The 19083-nt window shown below is 44.4% G+C and overlaps 1 protein-coding gene across 2 annotated transcripts in view; it reads right to left on the bottom strand.

Annotated features, from left to right (window-relative positions):
- Positions 1-19083, bottom strand: part of AREL1 (apoptosis resistant E3 ubiquitin protein ligase 1) — a 32818-nt gene that overhangs the window by 9293 nt on the left and 4442 nt on the right. For both annotated transcript variants that reach the window (XM_060262934.1, XM_060262935.1), the window contains exons 3-11: positions 15742-15801; positions 15102-15328; positions 14313-14550; positions 13567-13736; positions 13302-13482; positions 6044-6291; positions 4907-4984; positions 4312-4453; positions 3069-3190 (exon numbers count right to left, since the gene is read on the bottom strand). In XM_060262934.1, the coding sequence (XP_060118917.1) occupies positions 3069-3190; positions 4312-4453; positions 4907-4984; positions 6044-6291; positions 13302-13482; positions 13567-13736; positions 14313-14550; positions 15102-15328; positions 15742-15757 (1422 nt within the window). In that variant the 5' untranslated portion in view covers positions 15758-15801. The remainder of the gene's footprint in view (positions 1-3068; positions 3191-4311; positions 4454-4906; positions 4985-6043; positions 6292-13301; positions 13483-13566; positions 13737-14312; positions 14551-15101; positions 15329-15741; positions 15802-19083) is intronic.

The raw sequence follows: 19083 nt of genomic DNA, 5'->3' as shown, positions 1-19083 counted from the left end.
TGTTGGAAGTACAATCTGGATATAAAATCATGCACAAGAACTGGGGAATATGTAACAATAAAATAGATCCTCCTGGATCAGACCAAGGGTCTAGCCAATCCAGCACCCCATATCCTACTGTACCCAGATAGCAAAATAACTGGCCATAGCAGCAGGCATTTAGTGGCATACTCTCTCTCAACTGAACAGATTCAGGGGGGTAGCTATGTTGGTCTGAAGCAATAGGAAGAAAGAAGAAGAAGAAGAAGAAGAAGAAGAAGAAGAAGAAGAGAAGAAGAAGAAGAAGAAGAAGAAGAAGAAGAAGAAAGAAGAAGAAGAATAAGAAGAAGAAGAGAAGAAGAAGAAGAAGAAGAAGAAGAAGAAGAAGAAGAAGAAGAGAAGAAGAAGAAGAAGAAGAAGAAGAAGAAGAAGAAGAAGAAGAAGAAGAAGGAAGAAGAAGAAGAAGAAGAAGAAGAAGAAGAAGAAGAAGAAGAAGAAGAAGAAAGAAGAAGAAGAAGAAGAAGAAGAAGAAGAAGAGAAGAAGAGAAGAAGAGAAGAAGAAGAAGAAGAAGAAGAAGAAGAAGAAGAAGAAGAAGAAGAAGAAGAAGAAGAAGAAGAAGAAGAAGAAGAAGAAGAAGAAGAAGAAGAAGAAGAAGAAGAAGAAGAAGAAGAAGAAGAAGAAGAAGAAGAAGAAGAAAGAAGAAGAAGAAGAAGAAGAAGAAGAGAAGAAGAAGAAAGAAGAAGAAGAAGAAGAAGAGAAGAAGAAGAGAAGAAGAAGAAGAAGAAGAAGAAGAAGAAGAAGAAGAAGAAGAAGAAGAATTGCAGATTTTACCCCGCCCTTATCTCTGAATCAGAGACCTCAGAGCGGCTTACAATCTCCTATATCTTCTCAACCCTGTGAGGTGGGTGGGGCTGAGAGGGCTCTCACAGCAGCTGTCATTTCAAGGACAACCTCTGCCAGAGCTATGGCTGACCCAAGGCCATTCCAGCAGCTGCAGGTGGAGGAGTGGGGAATCAAACCCGGTTCTCCCAGATAAGAGTCCACATACTTAACCACTACACCAGACTGGCTCTCTAAAGCTTGAGTCCAATGGCATCTTTAAGACCAACAAAGTTTAGTTCTGGGGATAAGCTTTCATGTGCATGCACACAAAAGCTTATACCTAGAATTACGTAAACTTTGTTATTCTCAACTGAGAACAATTAAAGAGTTTTCTTCAGCTACCATGTCTAATAGCTGGGGAAGAACTAATCACCATGTATGTATTTGAATTCCTCTTAAAGCCAGCTAAACTAGTGACCAGTGACCTCTACTATACATTGTTTCCTAAGCCTTGCTTCCACTGCACTCCATCTATCCCGGGAGCAGCCCTCTACTATGAAGCATACTGCTCTGGCATTAGGTATGTTTCAGCTCACTGAACAACACTGCTCTTACATGTCTGGAAACACTTAGCTCCAAAGTAGGACCACTCTGTAACAAAAATGGGCATATCATAAGTGGAAGCAAGACCTATGATTTAGACCCATATTTTGTGGTGGCGGATTCCACACACTATGATGCATCTTGTGACAAAGTTTTTTACTTCCTTTGTCTACTGCTCAATTTAAATATTTTTGTTTTATGAGAGAAATCAGGTGGGGAGGAATCAACATTCAATTTCTTCACACCATGTATGATTTTATAAACCTCGGCAACATAGTTTTAGACATCTTTATTCTGAACTGAAGAGCCACAAATGGCGTACTTCTTCCTTACATGGAAAATGGCTGAACCTGCTGATCACTTGGTCACCCTCTTCCAGCTCTACAGTGTCCTCCTTCAACTAGAACTGTGCCCATTCCAAATGCAGTTGCTCTGCACACACACATATATTTAGGCATTATGTTGCTGGCAGCTTTATTTTTAGTTCCTTTCCGAATATCCATAGAGAAGATTTTGCCTTTTTCAAACCTGCATCACAATGACTCATTGTTTTCATAGATCCTAAGTGCTCTTTCTTGGTTCATCACTGACAGTTCAGACTCCATTAGCTTATGCAGTCTATTTGCTTCACTGTGAATCATTCTGCTTTTATTTGCATTGAACACCATTTGTCATGGATCCTACCTAGATTTCTTCAAATACACAAGCCTGTGTGGGAAAATTTTCCCACTTTTCTGTGGCAGCACAAATTGCACTCCAAAATGCTGCTGTTGATGGATTAACCCCCTCCCCTCCAGGACACCTTAGGAAGGAGAGGTCACCCATGAGGAAGGGGAAAATAGGAGAAAATTTGCACCCAAGGAAATCTAGGTGGCATTTAAGCTGCTGACATCCTGCTGCTTGCTTATACAGCCAGGACAGCTCCTTTCAGAGCTTGTCACAGACTTCTAGGTTTTTAACCATCCTAAACAAGTTTTTGCCCTTAAGAAGACTGGCACCTCAGTACTTACCTCTGACTCCAGATCATTTATTAACAAATTAAATGAACAAAGTATGAGTCCCAAAACAACTGCTTACTACCTTCCATTGAGCACTACAATGCCCAATTGTCCCTACCCTTTGCTTCCAGTTCTTTAACCAGTTCCCAGTTTAACAGTTTCACCCCCATGACTGTTAAGTTTGTAAGGACTTTGCCAAAAGCTTTTTGGAAGCATCTGAGCACTTCTCTCCACAAGTTTTTTGGCAATTTGTAAGGCTCTCTTAACTAGCTACTACATGCAGAGCAGCAAGAAAGGTATGAAGAATGAGATATTGTTGCAGTGTTTGAATGAAACAAGTCAATGCTTGGTGGCATCAATAACAGCATTTACATAAAGGGAACTGTCCTGAGAGCAACTGGGGCCCTTTCTACCATACAGGCAAACTTCCCATCTTGTTTCTGCACCAGTAGAAATGGCTGACAATGCTGAAGTCTTTAGGCATATCCAAGACTACAGGTCTTGGAGAAGCAAACAGAGTCTCATATTATACGCAAGTGAGAAATACTATCCAAGCCCTATGCTAATCTTTGTCCATTCTGCATCAGAATGAAAGAACATACATGCCGTCTCTAAGAGAGAAAAATACACTACCTTTAAAGAGTCTGCATTATAAATATGCTCACCGATTCCAGAAGATTGTGACGGCTGACTTTAAGAGTGACCTTGGAGTGGGGTCTCTTCATGTGCACCTGTCGCAACTCTCTCTGGAAAAAGTTTACTTTGTCTTGAAACGTCTCTGAACCTCCTGAAACCAATAAATCCTATGGTCATATCTCAAATAGCAAAATACCACTAGCGTCTAGACTGTATTATCAGTCCTTTGTAACTGAACATTGTGGTTCACCATGGAAAATGTAACACAGCATTTGTGCTTCTTCTCAGGCTTATGTTTACAGCAAGTCAATCCCACAAGCTCCCATATCACAACAATTTTATCAACCCAAACGGCTCACAACGTCAGTGACAAGGGTCCTGAGAAAACCAGACAGGGCTAAACGTACTAAAAATGTAAGTATTATTTCATAATGCCCAACCTCTCTCCACCCACTCAAACTTCCTCGCCCCTTTCCCCAAACCTATATTCGTGCATTCATCTCAGCGCCTTCTCACAAATATGCAGCAGCCTCATGTTCAAAAGCTCTAGTCACCTTCTCCCATCCCAAGAACACAAAACGAAGTCAGATATTTTAAAAAGAGGAGACTGAATATAAACATTATAACACAGATTTGTTGCAACTGTGCCAAATCCTTCAAAGGAATACAATAAAACAAATGAGTTAGAAAGATGGCTTGCAGCTCTCTAGTCACTTGAACAGTCCAAAATTAAGCTAAACTACTATTTCAATAACAAGACTGTGTTAGGCGCTGTACAAAATGCAAAAGTGATGCAGTCCCCAAGGAGACTGCTTGCAGTCTATACCAAGTTTCTAAAAGCCTTGCTAGTACCTGGTTTATTATTTTATGCCAGCTAGGATGCTTTAGAGACAAAGCCATGGATCCCCAATATGGTGCCCACAGACACCTTCCTTGGTGCCAGCCAAGAGTTTTTAAAAGTGGGTGGGGCTTTTGCCCAGCAGAGCTTCTGATAAGCTGTGTGTATTCAATAAAATATTTTTAAAACAAAATGTTCATTTTAAAAGGCATCCTGTTAAACAAAGGATCAGCCTGAAATGTTGAAGAGCTACTGTAAGAGTTATGCATAACATCACTCCCTGACATTCTGTGGCTGCCTCTGCCTCCTGCAGCAGCCATTTTGTAGTTATGCCCACTGCCCTGAGTTGGAACTTGAAGGGAGCACACAGGCTTAAAAAGGTTGGGGACACCCAGACTACGCCATTAGATGTTTGTACCCCTTACTCTCTTTACCTATATTTTTATGCAGAGAGCGAATGAAAGTAGCTGCCAGGATGTTCCTCTCCTTGCAACTGAGCTCCACGGGGGGCTGTATCCCATCATCCACCACCAGTGTCAGCAGCTTGTGCACAGGATCAGGCCCATGGTAAGAAAACTAGCAGCAAAAAGATGTAGGAAAGGGGTGAAACCATCATTCACCAGAAGAGCACGGCACATGGATTAGATATAGTAAGATTGCCCTCTGTGCACATTCCCTTGCCCTTCCATCCACTCAGAGCCAAAGCTGCTGTCAAACATCCAGCTAAGATGTCCTGCATGAAGCACAGTTGATACAAGCAACAAGCCTCAGTACAAGAGGGACCAGAGCTAGATGTTCATGAGGACAGGTGAGAAAAATATAGACAGAAGATGAAAATTATGACTAGGAGTAGAATGCAGTAAAAATGGAAACCACAGCAGGCTCCCAAGCTTTATGTAAATGTGACAACCTATTTCAAATGTCTGTGGTTCTGGTTGATAAATGGAAACAATACTTTCTCGCCAAGCCTCTTCTTCAAAACAGACATCAAAACCCACCTCTCAGCACCTAGGAATTTCAAAAACTCACCTTGGTTCCAGGGCACACTCTGAATGTAAAGAGGCGCCATGGAATGATCTTCAAGTAGAATTCCTTTACGGAGAATTGCTGTGAAGCCAAAGAAAGCCATTCATGTTATCATAAATGCAGTACTAAAAAAAGCTCAAAAATGGAAACGCCCAAAGAGAAAACCTTTTGTAACAGAGAGGAAAATGATTTTCACAAGTCTGGGTTGCATCAGCTCTTCACAATATTTGTATGTGCTGCCTTTCCATTAAGCTATGAAAAGAAAGGAAAAGGTGGTGGGGGGAAACCTTTTGTATAGTATACAACAGCCATGCCTGCTCTGCAATGATTATGCAGTCAGAGTGGAAACTCCCCACCCCATGAAACTTGAGTTGCATATAACTGGGGATGGGACGGTGGCTCAGTGGTAGAGCATCTGCTTGGGAAGCAGAAGGTCCCAGGTTCAATCCCCAGCATCTCCAAAAAAGAGTCCAGGCAAATAGGTGTGAAAAACCTCAGCTTGAGACCCTGGAGAGCCACTGCCAGTCTGAGAAGAAAATACTGACTTTGATGGACCAATTGTCTGATTCAGTATAAGGCAGCTTCATATGTTCAACTGGTTTGCCTGTATATGCTGAGTTAATATTTTTTCCAAAGCTTTATGACATCTCAGCAACATCCCATACTTTAGCTGTCAATTATTTTCTAGTAGGCACGATAACCAAATCATACCAGTTCCCCATAATTGTATTTTTGCAGCGTTCAAAGAACTAGTGATTTATAATGTGCTTATGGCATTTGTTCCCTAATAAACAAAAATGCACATTGCAGGCTTGTGAACTGCAGATATTTTAGAGCAACAGAGGACACTTATAACTTTTCATTTTCTCTTACCCTTTTGGACCAGCATGGCGGCAACAGTCTAAACTGTAGCTACCAAATTCAACCCTGGTTCAAATATCTGGTTAGATATATGGAAGGTACGGACAGTCTGAATTTCAGCATCTTGCAAAAATTCCTTAGCACTATGGATGATTTCCCACAAAGCAGTAGTCACGAATCAGACTGAAATGGTTTTTGATTGTGTATGGCTTCTGTTAACCAATGACAATAGTAGCAGCTAAGCAAAAACTCTTGCTGCTTCCTTAAATATATTCTTACCTTGGGTGAAACATAGCAATACACCTTTTTGGGTTTTTTCACTTTCTCAGGGGTCTGGCTATCAGACGGAGAGTCCTCATCCTCATCTTCAGTAGCAGTGGAAGGGCGGCGCTGAGAGGCACCCAAATGAAGGGGTGGAAGGTGCCACTGTGTGTTGGCATAGCTACTAGCATTGTAAAGATAGGCCTCAAAATAGATACTGACCCCTGAGGTAGAAACATTTCGTTCTACAATATTCTTCTCATTCTCTGCAACATACAAACAGATAAGTAAAGCCTTATTTGGCCAAAACTCACAAGATCTTATCAATATTTTTTCCATCTACTTACAACATTTATATCCTGCCTTTCTGCCTTTACAAGGGCCAGCAAGGCAGCCATGAAACTGCCTTACTGAACCTTCTGCACACAAAGCAGATGCTTTACTACTAAGCCATCCCCCACACAAACAAACAAGCTGGATGTTTTGCTTGATGGCCAAGAGATCACTTATCTAAATATATTCACAATCACTCCCCCCCCCCACAAGTCTGTGACTTGGTTTAGACCAATGGGCTCCAGTCTGGGGGGCCAAGGAGTTACTGCAAATGGGCTGTGAACCCATATGTCCACTAAGCACAGTCATTTTGATCTTGTCATTACATATTTTGTAATGACATATTTTGTAATGACACATATCTATGTTAGTAGTAAGTGCAACTACTATCATGTGGGAGGTCCACAAATTTCCCACAAATTTAGGGGGAGGTATTTGTAAGTTTCCTGCATTGTGCAGGGGGTTGGACTAGATGACCCTGGAGGTCCCTTCCAACTCTATGATTCTATGAAATTGTTTTTATGCTAAAAAACAGTTCTCATTGTGACAAACAGGCGGCTATTCCTGCCTCTGAAGGGGAAAACAGCCATTCAGTTGTTTCATCCCTGAGCCTGTGGGAGTGCTGCTCCAGCATTTGATCATGTTTCAGAGGGGGCATGGAATGTTGGAGGAAACTACAGCAGGAATCCTAGTTGAGATCTGCTGCAGCGAGAGGAAAGTGATGATTTGCGTCTGTCTCGGCAAAGGATCAGTTTGAAAGGTAGCTCTGCCTGGTAGTGTGGCAGAGTGGTCTAACTCTACCTCTGGCAGAGGACAGAGTACCTGGGTAGGTGTGAGTGAAATCCTGCGTGTGATAAAGGATCCAACCTAGTGGCTAGTCATTGAAAGCCGCTTTCTACCTGCAAGAATTTAAGAGAATTCAAAGCACACTCTGAAACCATAACTAGTATAAATTTATGTGCCTCAGCCAGGTTTCTCCTTTGACTGTCTGGAAACCTGTGTTTTTAATCTGTTCTTTAAAAACAACCTGTAAATAAATAAATCTTCATTATTATTTACATACAACTCCTGCCTCAGTGATCACTCTGTTCTACTTGCTCACCGCAAATCTTAACCCACGGCAGTTAACCCATTTGCTATTAACTTCTTGCAACTGAAGAGGTTTGCAGTAGGGTTGCGCATTCGGTTCGGCCGAACCATATATACAGCCGAATCAACACTGATTTGGCTGTATACGGAATTAGCCGTAGCCGATTCCCATTGCCGCCTATTATGCGGCAGCCGAATACGGCTTGCCGTATACTGCCGAATAGCTATTCGGAAGTATACGGCTGTCAATGGAAAAGGCGGGAAAGTAGCTTCTGCAGCCTCAGTGGAGCTGCTTGCCTACTTTCCCGCCTTTAGTGGCCTCTTCCCGCCTCTCCCATAGCCTCCCTGGGATCAGGGGGGGGGAGGGGGAAGAGGAGCCCCAGCAGCCAATCCAAAGCATGCATTTGCAAAATGCATTGCAAATGCATGCTTTGCAGAGCTATTGTGTGTAGCTGATGGCCCAGCCATCAGCTACATTGTTGTTATTTTGATCTTTTGCTTACTTGGGTATCCAAGTAAGCACTGTTGTCTGGCCAATCAGAGAGCAGTGCTATTTTTTTGAAATTGCTCTCTGTAGGGCCAGAGAACCTTTCTAAAGAGTCTTCCTGGCTGGACTCCTCCATTGCTGCTATGTTGGTGTGAGAGATTGTGCTGCTGCTGCCTGCTGCTCTCTCACTCAGTCTTACCAGACTTCCCAGGAGTAGAGAAGACAAGGTAAGACAGTTTTGGGGTTCTTGTTTTAGTTTTTGTTGGTAAAAGGACTAGAGTCCCTTTACTTATCCAGATTTGGGTGGGTGAGTACTGGGTGAGTAGCCTATTTGGGGTTGGGGTTAGGTTCTGCTGGGGACGGGGGCCTGGGGTGGGGGGGTTGCTAATTTGCCCATATCTTAATTTAGTGAGAGGACTTTTAATAGTGCAGGGTCCTTTTACTTCTCCTGATTTGGGTGGCTTGGATTTCTTGGGGTTAGGGTGAAGGGTTTTTTATGGGGGGGGGGGGATTGGCAAAGTTCCTGTATTGTTAAAAGTTGGGTTTTTTACTATTTTAAAAGTATTCAGTGTTTGATTTGTTGCTGCTGTGTTGTGCTGCTGTTACTCTTCTCTTCTGGTTCTTGGGGGGGGGGGGGTGCTGTTTGGCCTAATTTCCTAAGTTCCTGTATTGCTAAAAGTTAATTTTTTTACTGTTTTAAAAGTACTGTTTGATTTGGTTGGTGTGGGGGTTGGCGAGGGTGTGTGTGGGCTGGGTCACTTTCTTGTTTTTATAGAGTAGATTGTGTGCTCTGTGGCAGGGAAGCTGGCACCTGGCTGAGAGACCCAGAACCAGCAGGCTTGTTGTGGTTGGCCAGCTCTCCCCGTGTTGTTTGGGTCAGGGCTGGAGAGCTGGCATCTGTAGATTGCATGTTCTGTAGCAGGGAAGCTGGCACCTGGGTGAGGGACCCAGAACCAGCAGGCTTGTTGTGGTTGGCCAGCTCTCCCCGTGTTGTTTGGGGCAGGGCTGGAGAGCTGGCATCTGTAGATTGCGTGTTCTGTGGCAGGGAAGCTGGCACCTGGGTGAGAGACCCAGAACCAGCAGGCTTGTTGTGGTTGGCCAGCTCTCCCCGTGTTGTTTGCGGCAGGGCTGGAGAGCTGGCATCTGGGTTTGCTGCAGCCAGGTCTGCAGAGCAGACCTTGAGCCGATTGTGTTTTCTGTGGCAGTGATGTTGGCAACTGAGTTTATATTGGTTCCAGGCCTGCAGGGTTCATAGAGTAGATAGAGGGATGGTGCATTTGGGTCCTATAGAGATTCTCTGGTGTGAAGTTAGGTTTGGCTTTGGGTGCCCCAGAATTGGACCCCTTGGTCCAATTTTTTTTTTGGCCTTGTGAGTTTTGTGTGGGACAGTGCCCTGAAGCTGCACAGCAGTTTGGGGGGCTCTCCTCAAAACCCCCTGCTCCCCAGAGCCACTTTTCCCACAACAATTACAGTGAGGAAGTGGCTAATTGGGCTTTCCCCATCATTGTTGGCAATGGGCCTTTTGGGGAGCCCAAAGACAGGGACCCCCTGGCCCAATCTTTTTGGGACTTGGGGGTTTTGTAGGGGAGAGTCCCCTGCAGGTTCCCTGCAGTTTTGGGGGCTCTCCCTCAAACCCCCTGCCCCCCAGTAGCCTCTAATTATGCCCTATGTTGCCATTGATTTCAACGGCCCATAGGGTATAATGATGGAATAGGGGCACCCTCTTTGGGTGCCCCTGGAATGGGATCCCCTGGCCCAATCTTTTTGGGACTTGGGGGGGTTGGAGGGGAGAGTCCCCTTCAGGTCCCCTGCAAATTTGGGGGCTCTCCCTCAAACTCCCTCCCCTCCAGGTAGCTTCAAATATACCCTATTTGCCATTGATTTCAATGGCCCATAGGGTATAATAGGGCCGTATATTCGGAAATAGCCGCGCATCTACCGTATATGCGGCTATTCCGAATGTGGTATTCAGGAGTATATGGGGATTCTGAATTTTTTTTCCCCGTATACTTCTGAATCCGTGTAATACCGAATTTTTTTTTTTGCACATCCCTAGTTTGCAGCTGTAAACATACCTAGTTCACCAACAACATAGGAGGTTGTGTGGGTTCCCTCACTCTAAAGAAATGCCACATCCATATTTGAAAAGACTGGGAACCTTTTAGACAAACTAGCTTAGACTATACAAGCAAACCTTATGCTCATTCAGAGGTTTGCCAGGGTAACACAAGTCTCTTCCTTGTTTGTGGCAAACCGGCCTGCTTTTACATCAGAGCTGGGGAGCTATAGTTGTTCTTGCCCTGCAAAACCAGTACTGCAAATTAGAAACAAAGCATGTTTCAGAATCCTGGTCTGCAGGGTAAGCACAAACAGCTTGCTACCAGTTGCTACCAGCTTGCTGTGAAAGAGGAATGAACTAATTAGTCTCGAGAATGTCAAGAAAGAAGTGATCACACAAGCCAGGCCATAGTTCTTTCAAGGCTTGCTCAGCTAAACATCAACCCATGGTTTGACACACATCTGAACCAAAATTTTAAATACTTATATGACTGAACCAAGGCTATATGGACAATCCTGATGAGAGGGAACTAATGCCGAATTTGTGCTACAGGGAGAAGGCAAGCCAAAATTTCACCTGCTTCTGACTTCTTAGAATTTCTTCAGATTTAGTTCTCTAGACAATTTCACCAGAATTACTTAGTATTTATACATTATCAAAAGCTAAGCACAGGAAAAACTAAATATGTCAGAACTAACTCACTGTCCTAACAGACTATATTTCATTTTTTAGTGCTTTCAGAAACAACTGCTTACAGATCCATAAAACAGATGTCACCAATACAAAATACAACACAACAGTCCTGGCCTTAAAAGCAGGTGGTTCTACATGACCAATGGAAGTCCCTCTCACCACAACAGAGATTCTCTGGTGAGGTACAGCAAGGACTTGGCCTAGGCCTCTCCCCCACCTCCCCTAAATGCGCACACAGCCCCCTGGCCATTTACCTGGGCCAACGCTCCCCCGCAAGCCAGAGAGCCCTGGAGACAAATGCAGAGCTGGTAAAGGGCAAGACCCTCCCTGATACCAGACATCACTGCACTCCAGCCTGAGATTCCATCCAGGCATGAAGGCCAATGCATTGTGAAGAATGCATTGAGGCCCTGGGTCCACTAGGGCCAAGGGGCCTATGGAGGCCTGCTTGATCAAGGAGCAATAAAATAGTCAGGGGTGTAGAGAGCCATCATACAGGAATGAGGCACAGCAGCCACCCCAGCCTGCAGGGAAGAGTGGCTCTATAACCAGGCATCGCACTGCAGGCCATTCTCCCAGCCAAAGGCTGCTAACACGGCCACAGCTGAGTGGGAGTGGAGCCTAAGCAGAAGTGGCAAAGGGGAGCAAGGAGGGGTATAAAAGAGGATACTGAGGATGAGGTCAGGGAAGAGAAGCTAGCAGCTTGATGTGTTAGTCCCAAGAGAGGGAAGTAAAGCTGCTAGCAGGGCTAAGGGAAGGTGAGGGTGAAATTAACCCCCTTCTAGCCCAGCCTGAGATATCAAGAATCCTCCAGGAAAAGAGACTCTCAGAGAAAGGAGGCGGGGCAGGATGGACAAGAAAAAGTCCAGGTTGGCAGAGGCCATGGTTGAGAACTGAAGGATGCAACTGCTTCCAGGGGCAGACCCCCAAGGGAGGAGGCAAGGCGCGACACCCTATTCTTCAGAAAAGTATCAGTCACTCCACCTTCCTCCAAACCCATGTCTAAAAGGATTGTGCAGGTATGGTTCCCTTGTACTGCTGGGGAATAGCCAGAGGTACTAGTCCTGGGCAAGCGTGCAATGTATTATAGGAAGAAAAGCATATATATGGTAAAGCATCTCCTAAACATCTACCCTGCCTAGCCCCAAAGATCAGTGAATGGGAACTATGCAGTGGGGCTCAAAGCCCAATCCTCCTTTGTGCCAAAAGGACTGCAAGAATTAGAGTTATAGTCAGAAGACAGGATTCCTCTGAACCTCATTCTTCTTTTTTCCTCTCACTCCCTACTTCCTCAGTGGATTTTCATGAGTGAACCACATTAAGTTACTACATAGATTCACAGAAGTGGAAGACAAAATAAGTGTAAACATAAGTATAACATCAGTATAACAAACAATAATGAGACATACGTGGCTTTCAAATGAAAGAATCTTTCCTGCCCATGTTAACTATAATGAAAACCACCCTGCCATGGACATTTTTGGCTTCCTCTAACTTCAGCTTTCAACTACAACTGAATTCCTCCACAAAGAACAAATTCCACATGTTCATGAACCAATACAATCTCTGGGAGCTCTAAAAAAATAAAGGGGAACATAGTCTGGCTATATTTCCTTTAAAATTATATTAAAGTATTCTTTTTCTGGGATACACTATTTTTTTATTTGCTTGAAATGCAAAGAAGATTTTAAGGTTGCATGAGATGCCAGTATAAAATAATGCCTCTAAATTTGATCCTGATTTATCTTTTGGCCAACCCAATGGAAGAGAGGATACAGAATAGACAGGCAGAGCTCAATCCAGAAACAGCAATTATGCTCAAATTGCACTGAAATCAACATTAGTGATGGTTAAGTATTTAAGTACTTAGGTGCTTAAGGGACTTGGCAACTAAAAGTTTCATTTTTTTTCTCTTCTGAAAAAGGAAAGCAGCTTGGGGAGAAGAGAATACGGGGCCATGAAACAGTAGGGGGAAAGGGAGTGATTAGCCCTTTTTCCTCCAGTCACTTCTCCATTCCTAACTGCCTACCACTGAAATAAATATTTAATGAAAAGTTTTGGAGCACTGGTTCAACACACATGCACACAATGTGTAGTTAAGGATTGAACTGACAGAATGCATTTTACCAGTATTTCACATCAGTAAATTCTTTACTCTTTGGCTCACTCAGGCACTTAACTGAGTGAATTCTTGTCTAATAATGTTTTGCAAGAGTTCTCCATTTGTCTTCCTTTACCAACAATATGTCACTGAAATCATCAAGGGAACAACAATGGGTTCCACAAAACCTGTCACATTTCCATGACAGACGACACTTCCGGGGGAGAGAGCCTGCTAAGCATGGCCCATTAGCTAGAATGTTAGGTTTGGAAGAGAAACACAGGTTTGAAACCCGATTCAATTACTAACCCACTTGGTTGACTTGGGAAAGTCACTACCTGTCAAGCTTAGTTGCCTTACAGATTTGCTGCATTACTGGAATGTCAGATCTTTGAAGGAAGAATGAGATATAAACAAGGAAACAAAAGTCAATCCATTGTAAATGCTTTAGCTGGCAAAAGCATCATGTGGATGAGCTGACATGTAGGCGACTGTAATGTTCTTCTCAACTTACCACTCAAAACAATGATATCAAACTCTCCATTGCTAATAGGCTGGTTTTGGTAGGAGATGCAGGCACGGAAACACCCCCTACGGAGCAGGGTGAGTCTCAGGAAAACCTGACAAGTCTTTTGATTTGATACCACAGACCTTTCAAACAAAACATCAGAAGACTCTTCTTCTTGGGGACCAAGCTAGATAAAAAAAAAGTATTTTATTAGGATGAATGGGTGCGTTGTAGCCCCTGGGAAGACAGAAGGGGACACAATCTTGCTTACCTCGTGGATGGAAAGGCTGTAATTGTGCTCATCTATCAGTGATATTGAGTTACTGGTGGGGTTATCATATTCATCTCTTGGGACTATCTGTAAAGTGTGGGGCTGCCCGCAAGTCAACACCAGAGTGGAGAAATGGCAAATGATTTTGGTTTTGGAGGGAACCACCATCCCTACAGTAAGGGGAAAAAAAGGTTTGTCATCACACTGGTGTTGTAGGAGACATTCAGAGGGAATTACTCAAACATTAATAAGACAAAATAAACAGAAGATTGCCCAAGTTTAGAATCCTGCCAATCAGAAATCAAAGCTGTTGGACTATAAAAATGCACAGAATGGTGTCAGGAGCTAGGTAGGACCATGCCCTCCTACTTGGGGAAGACTAAACATAGTCTGCCTTTGAAGTGAATGTCTGACCCTCTTGGAGCTTTCAGTTGGTACTACTAAATCTCTGTAGGTAAAATAATGTGTTTTACAGTTTTACTTGATTATTCACTATTGCCACAAGTGTGTGCTATTGTATTTAACAAACTATTTTGATTCATAAATCTAACTGGTAGCATGCATGATTGGACTTGATTTCACCAGAATCTCAAAGACAACCAGCAGCTTTATAACCTACCCACAGTGGAGCACAACCCAGCATGCTAAATAAGCAGAGCAGAAATAGTAATAGTAATGGGGCATATAATCTATGTCATACTTTTCCTTCTAAGTCTTGCCTTAGTATTAGCTTACCCAGGCCTTACCTGGCTGAAAGACTTTGTAGTAAGGGCTATATGCCACATTCAATCCCCCAATTTTCACACTGATCTCATATCGCCCAGCCTTGCGCACGGTGAATGCCACCTTCACCACATTTGAATTAGGATCTTGAAGTACTTCCTGGGTCACTGGAATATCCACTGCTAGCTCCACATGGCAGATATGAATTCGTAACCCCACAGGGCGGTGAGCAGGGAAAGGCTGGCCATTCTTGTAGAACAACTGCATGAAGAATTAAGAATCCTGGGTGAACACTAAGCCTCAGATATCCTATGAACAAGGTAAGTGGTGCACCAGTGAAAAGGAAAGGATCACAAAGCTCCATGTTGTAAACAGTGTCCCAAATTAAGATAAGGTATGGCAGTAGAAGTACCTTCAAGCATCCAACATGCTTTGATATACTATTTAAGAAGAAAAAGAGCCAACCTTCTCAAACATGCTTCAACATAGGTAACCTCCAAGCTGTATGCTTGTATATACAGCAATCTCAACAAAATTATGCCCAGAAGAAAAGCAGACACAGCTACATCTTATCAAGGAAACAATCAAGCTTAACTTGCCTGAATATGGAAGTCCACTCAAACTCACTATGAAAGCATACAAGATGTCCCCTAGACATCTCTGATGCCCCGCTATACATCAGCTCTAGAAAATATCAGTCTATGTAATAACTCCAACATAAAATGCCATGGTGGGAATAGGCAATGGAACAGACCACATATCCCAAACCCACACCCAATCCCCAAATTGTGGAAATAGAAATATTTCCTTACATGCACTCGGAAGGCCATGCTGTGGCCCACCTCACAGGGGTCCTTCCAATCCCAGCAAACTTTGCAGGAGCGGGGGTCCAAGTAGTTGCCTCGCACGTAGTCATAAATGGTCCGCTCCCCTCGGCGTTCCCGATCCTCATGCTGGAGGAAGCTGACTACACGTGCGGCAAGCTCAAAGAGGAACTTAATGGTGAAAAAGAAAGCTACCACAGACACTGTGATCCCACCTGTCACAAAAAATATATAGCAGTTAGAATTCAGAAAGATGTGAAGAATTCATAAACACAGAAATTAGGAACTGCATGCTGCTTGGGGCAACTCATGGCAGAATTCATAAGCACCTAGAAGTTTCACAGAGAACAATTTCACCACATAGAACCTTTAAGGCAGGCTGAACAGCATATTCTGAAGCACTGTTAAAGGCCAGCAAATTGTCAATTACTTTATTATATTTTTTTTACTGGGGAAAGAGGAGAGATTTGGCTTTTCTGTCTCTGGCACCAAAGTGTCTTGGTCAGTTTCTTTTATACAGTCTCTTTTACCCTTTTCCTGGATTCTGATCCTGTAAAATGAGTTAAAAGAAACCAACCTTGAAAAAATTATATCCTACAAACAGCTGGGTTTTTTTTTTTTTGCTTACCAATGACGTAAAACATTAGGTCCCTTCAATGAGACACGTAGCTGAGGATCACAGCTGCATCTGGAATATGAAAAAAGAACCCATTGAGTATCTTCATTTCTGCATAGCACACAGGAAAGCTCTGGCTCTTATCAATACAACAACAACTATTTCCTAGCCTTTTCCACTCTCACCACCTTCTACTTTCTTCTTACAAAAAATAAAATAAAAATAAGCTATTTCTCATTCTACATCTTGAAATTGTAAAGCCAAGTTATGATGCCATAGAGGTAGTGCCATGGTCGGATCACTTCGCCCTCAAGGCCCGCGTAAATATGCCCCCCCGAACCTGTTTAGGCGAGGAGCCGATTATGGCTCGCCCGCGGAGCCAAATGGACCCGGAACGGTTCCAGATGGCTCTGCGGGACTCCTGGCCCTCTGGCGATTCCCTTGATGGCCTGATTGAGACCTGGAATAGCCGGCTCTCTAGGGCCATCGAGGAGATCGCACCTCGGCGCCCTCTGCGACCTCGGATTAAGCTGGCTCCGTGGTACACCCCGGAATTACGCCAGCTGAAACAAGGCCTTAGACGGCTAGAGAGGCAATGGCGACGCACTCGTGACGAGGCGACTAGAACATCTTATAGGAAGTTTATGAAGTCCTATGAGATGGCAATCAAGGCCGCAAAGAAAACATACTTTGCGGCTAGGATTGCATCCGCAAATTCGCGCCCAGCCCAATTATTTAGAATAATTCGGAATTTGACTACATTGCCTCAAGGCAATTCTAAAGCTAAGGAATTGGAGATTGGCTGCGAGGCTTTTGCGAAATTTTTTGCGGATAAGGTCCAATCGCTCCGCCAGGACTGCCCCGCCAATTTGGAGGCAGTAAGTGGACTCGAAGCCCAATGCGTGTCTTCTGATTCAACTCTGGATTGCTTCGACCCGCTCAGCTTGGAGGAAGTCGACAGAATTCTTGCCACTGCACGCTCCACGACTTGCGATCTGGACCCTTGCCCCTCCTGGCTAATTAAGGCCTGCCAGGAGGAACTAAGATATCCTATACGGGATATTATAAATCGATCCCTTTCAGAAGGTGTTTTCCCAACACCTCTGAAAGAGGCATTGGTCTGCCCTCTCCTGAAAAAACCGTCATCAGACCCGGCCGAATTGGCACACTACCGGCCGGTCTCAAATTTGCCCTTTTTAGGCAAAATTATCGAGAGGGCCGTGGCAGTGCAGTTACAGGAATTTCTGGAGGACGCTTCCGTCCTAGACCCATGCCAGTCCGGCTTCCGCCTGGGCCATGGGACAGAAACAGTCCTGGTCGCCCTCATGGATGACCTCCGACGGCAACTGGATCGAGGCGGCTCGGCAGTATTGCTGTTGTTAGACCTATCGGCGGCGTTCGATATGGTCGACCACCGGCTGCTGACCCGCCGCCTCGCCGACACAGGAATTCGGGGGCTAGCCTTACATTGGCTCTCCTCCTTTCTTGAGGGTCGGGGACAAAGGGTGGCAATTGGGGGGGAACTGTCCCAGAGGTACCCACTCGATTGCGGAGTGCCTCAGGGAGCAGTCCTCTCCCCGATGCTGTTTAACATCTTTATGCGCCCCCTTGCCCAGATTGCACGGAGGTATGGGCTGGGTTGCCATCAATATGCAGATGACACTCAGCTCTATCTATTGATGGGCGACCGGGCTGGTGATGTCCCAGCAAATTTGGACCGGGCACTACAAGCCGTGGCTGACTGGCTCAGGCTGAGCGGGCTGAAGTTGAATCCGGCGAAGACTGAGGTCCTTTGCGTGGGCCGCGGCGGACCGGGAGGGGAGATTACTTTACCGGCCTTTGACGGAGCGCCACTGGTACCGGTGCGCAAAGTCAAGAGCCTGGGAGTGCTACTGGAGTCCTCCCTATCAATGGAGGCCCAAGTAGCTGCCACTGCTAGATCCGCCTTCTTCCATCTTAAGAGGGCGAGGCAGCTGGCTCCCTTCCTGGAGCGCGTCGACCTAGCAACTGTGATCCACGCAACGGTCACTTCGAGGTTAGACTACTGCAATGCCCTCTACATGGGGCTGCCCTTGTACCAAACACGGAGACTCCAGGTAGTCCAGAACGCGGCGGCCAGGCTGTTGGAGGGACTACCACGGTGGGAGCCTGCACGGCCTGGGCTGCGCAACCTGCACTGGCTGCCGGTTGTCTACCGTGTTCGCTATAAGGTGCTGGTTATTACCTTTAAAGCCCTATATGGCCGAGGACCTGCCTACCTAAAGGACCGCCTCTCCCCATATGTACCCCGGAGAGCACTGAGGTCTGGTTCCCAGAATTTATTAACAATCCCTGGGCCAAAAGAAGTTAGGCTGAAGGCCACTAGGGAGCAGGCCTTCTCGGTGATAGCCCCTCGCTGGTGGAATGACCTTCCAGAGATGGTGCGAGCCCTGCGGGACCTGAACCAATTCCGCAGGGCTTGCAAAACATTTCTTTTTCAGTTGGCATTTGAGACATCTTGTGGTATTTGAGACAGAACCTGATAATGAACGAACAGATATTTAGCCATCTCATATACATCAGGACTATATTATTTTAGCACCTATTTTATATGTTTTATGTATTTTAAATAACTTATTGGTAATTAATGTTTAAATTGCTATGTTTTATGTGAATCATGGGACTCCCATGCCTGTTATATCGTTTATTGTTTAATGTGAATCATGGGACCCCATGTCTGTTAGCCGCCCTGAGCCCGCCTGGCGGGGAGGGCGGGATATAAAAATAAAATATTATTATTATTATTATTATTATTATTATTATTATTATGTCTGGTAGTTCTTAGACAATATTTATATGTTAATTTGTGTCAGAACTGGAAATGACTAATATTCTCCAGCGCAAATTGACAATTATTCAAGTTAACCATCTAAGCAAGAAAAACTATTGAAAATGAATAACAAAGTTTAACAACTTGTAATTTCTGGCATTACCATACGTGTATTGTAATGAAATAAAGAAAATGCAAAGCAACCAGCAAAACTTTCAGCATGTGCACTGACCCCAAATGGAATATGTCACAGCAGAGAAGAAAAATCCTTGCTCATTTTGGGCTATCAACCCCACCACCAGCACTGTCCCAGTCTGCATCTGTTATGTACGTAAGTCTCTTTTCCAAAAGAGAAGTTAGCAAAGCAATTGTCAATAGTAGAATAAAAAAGGGTGCTATCACATAGAAAAAGGAGTTGAGCTTGCTTGCCTCTTCTGCTTGCTCAAGCTCTTCTACTCTAAGAGAGCATGGAGAGTTCCACAAAGCATATACTACATTATACTATACTACACTACACGGTACCTTTCAGTCCCCCAAAGCAGCTA

Source organism: Heteronotia binoei, chromosome 21 (assembly GCF_032191835.1).
Source record: "Heteronotia binoei isolate CCM8104 ecotype False Entrance Well chromosome 21, APGP_CSIRO_Hbin_v1, whole genome shotgun sequence".
Taxonomy (NCBI): domain Eukaryota; kingdom Metazoa; phylum Chordata; class Lepidosauria; order Squamata; family Gekkonidae; genus Heteronotia; species Heteronotia binoei.
This window is presented reverse-complemented; position numbering and strand designations above follow the sequence as displayed.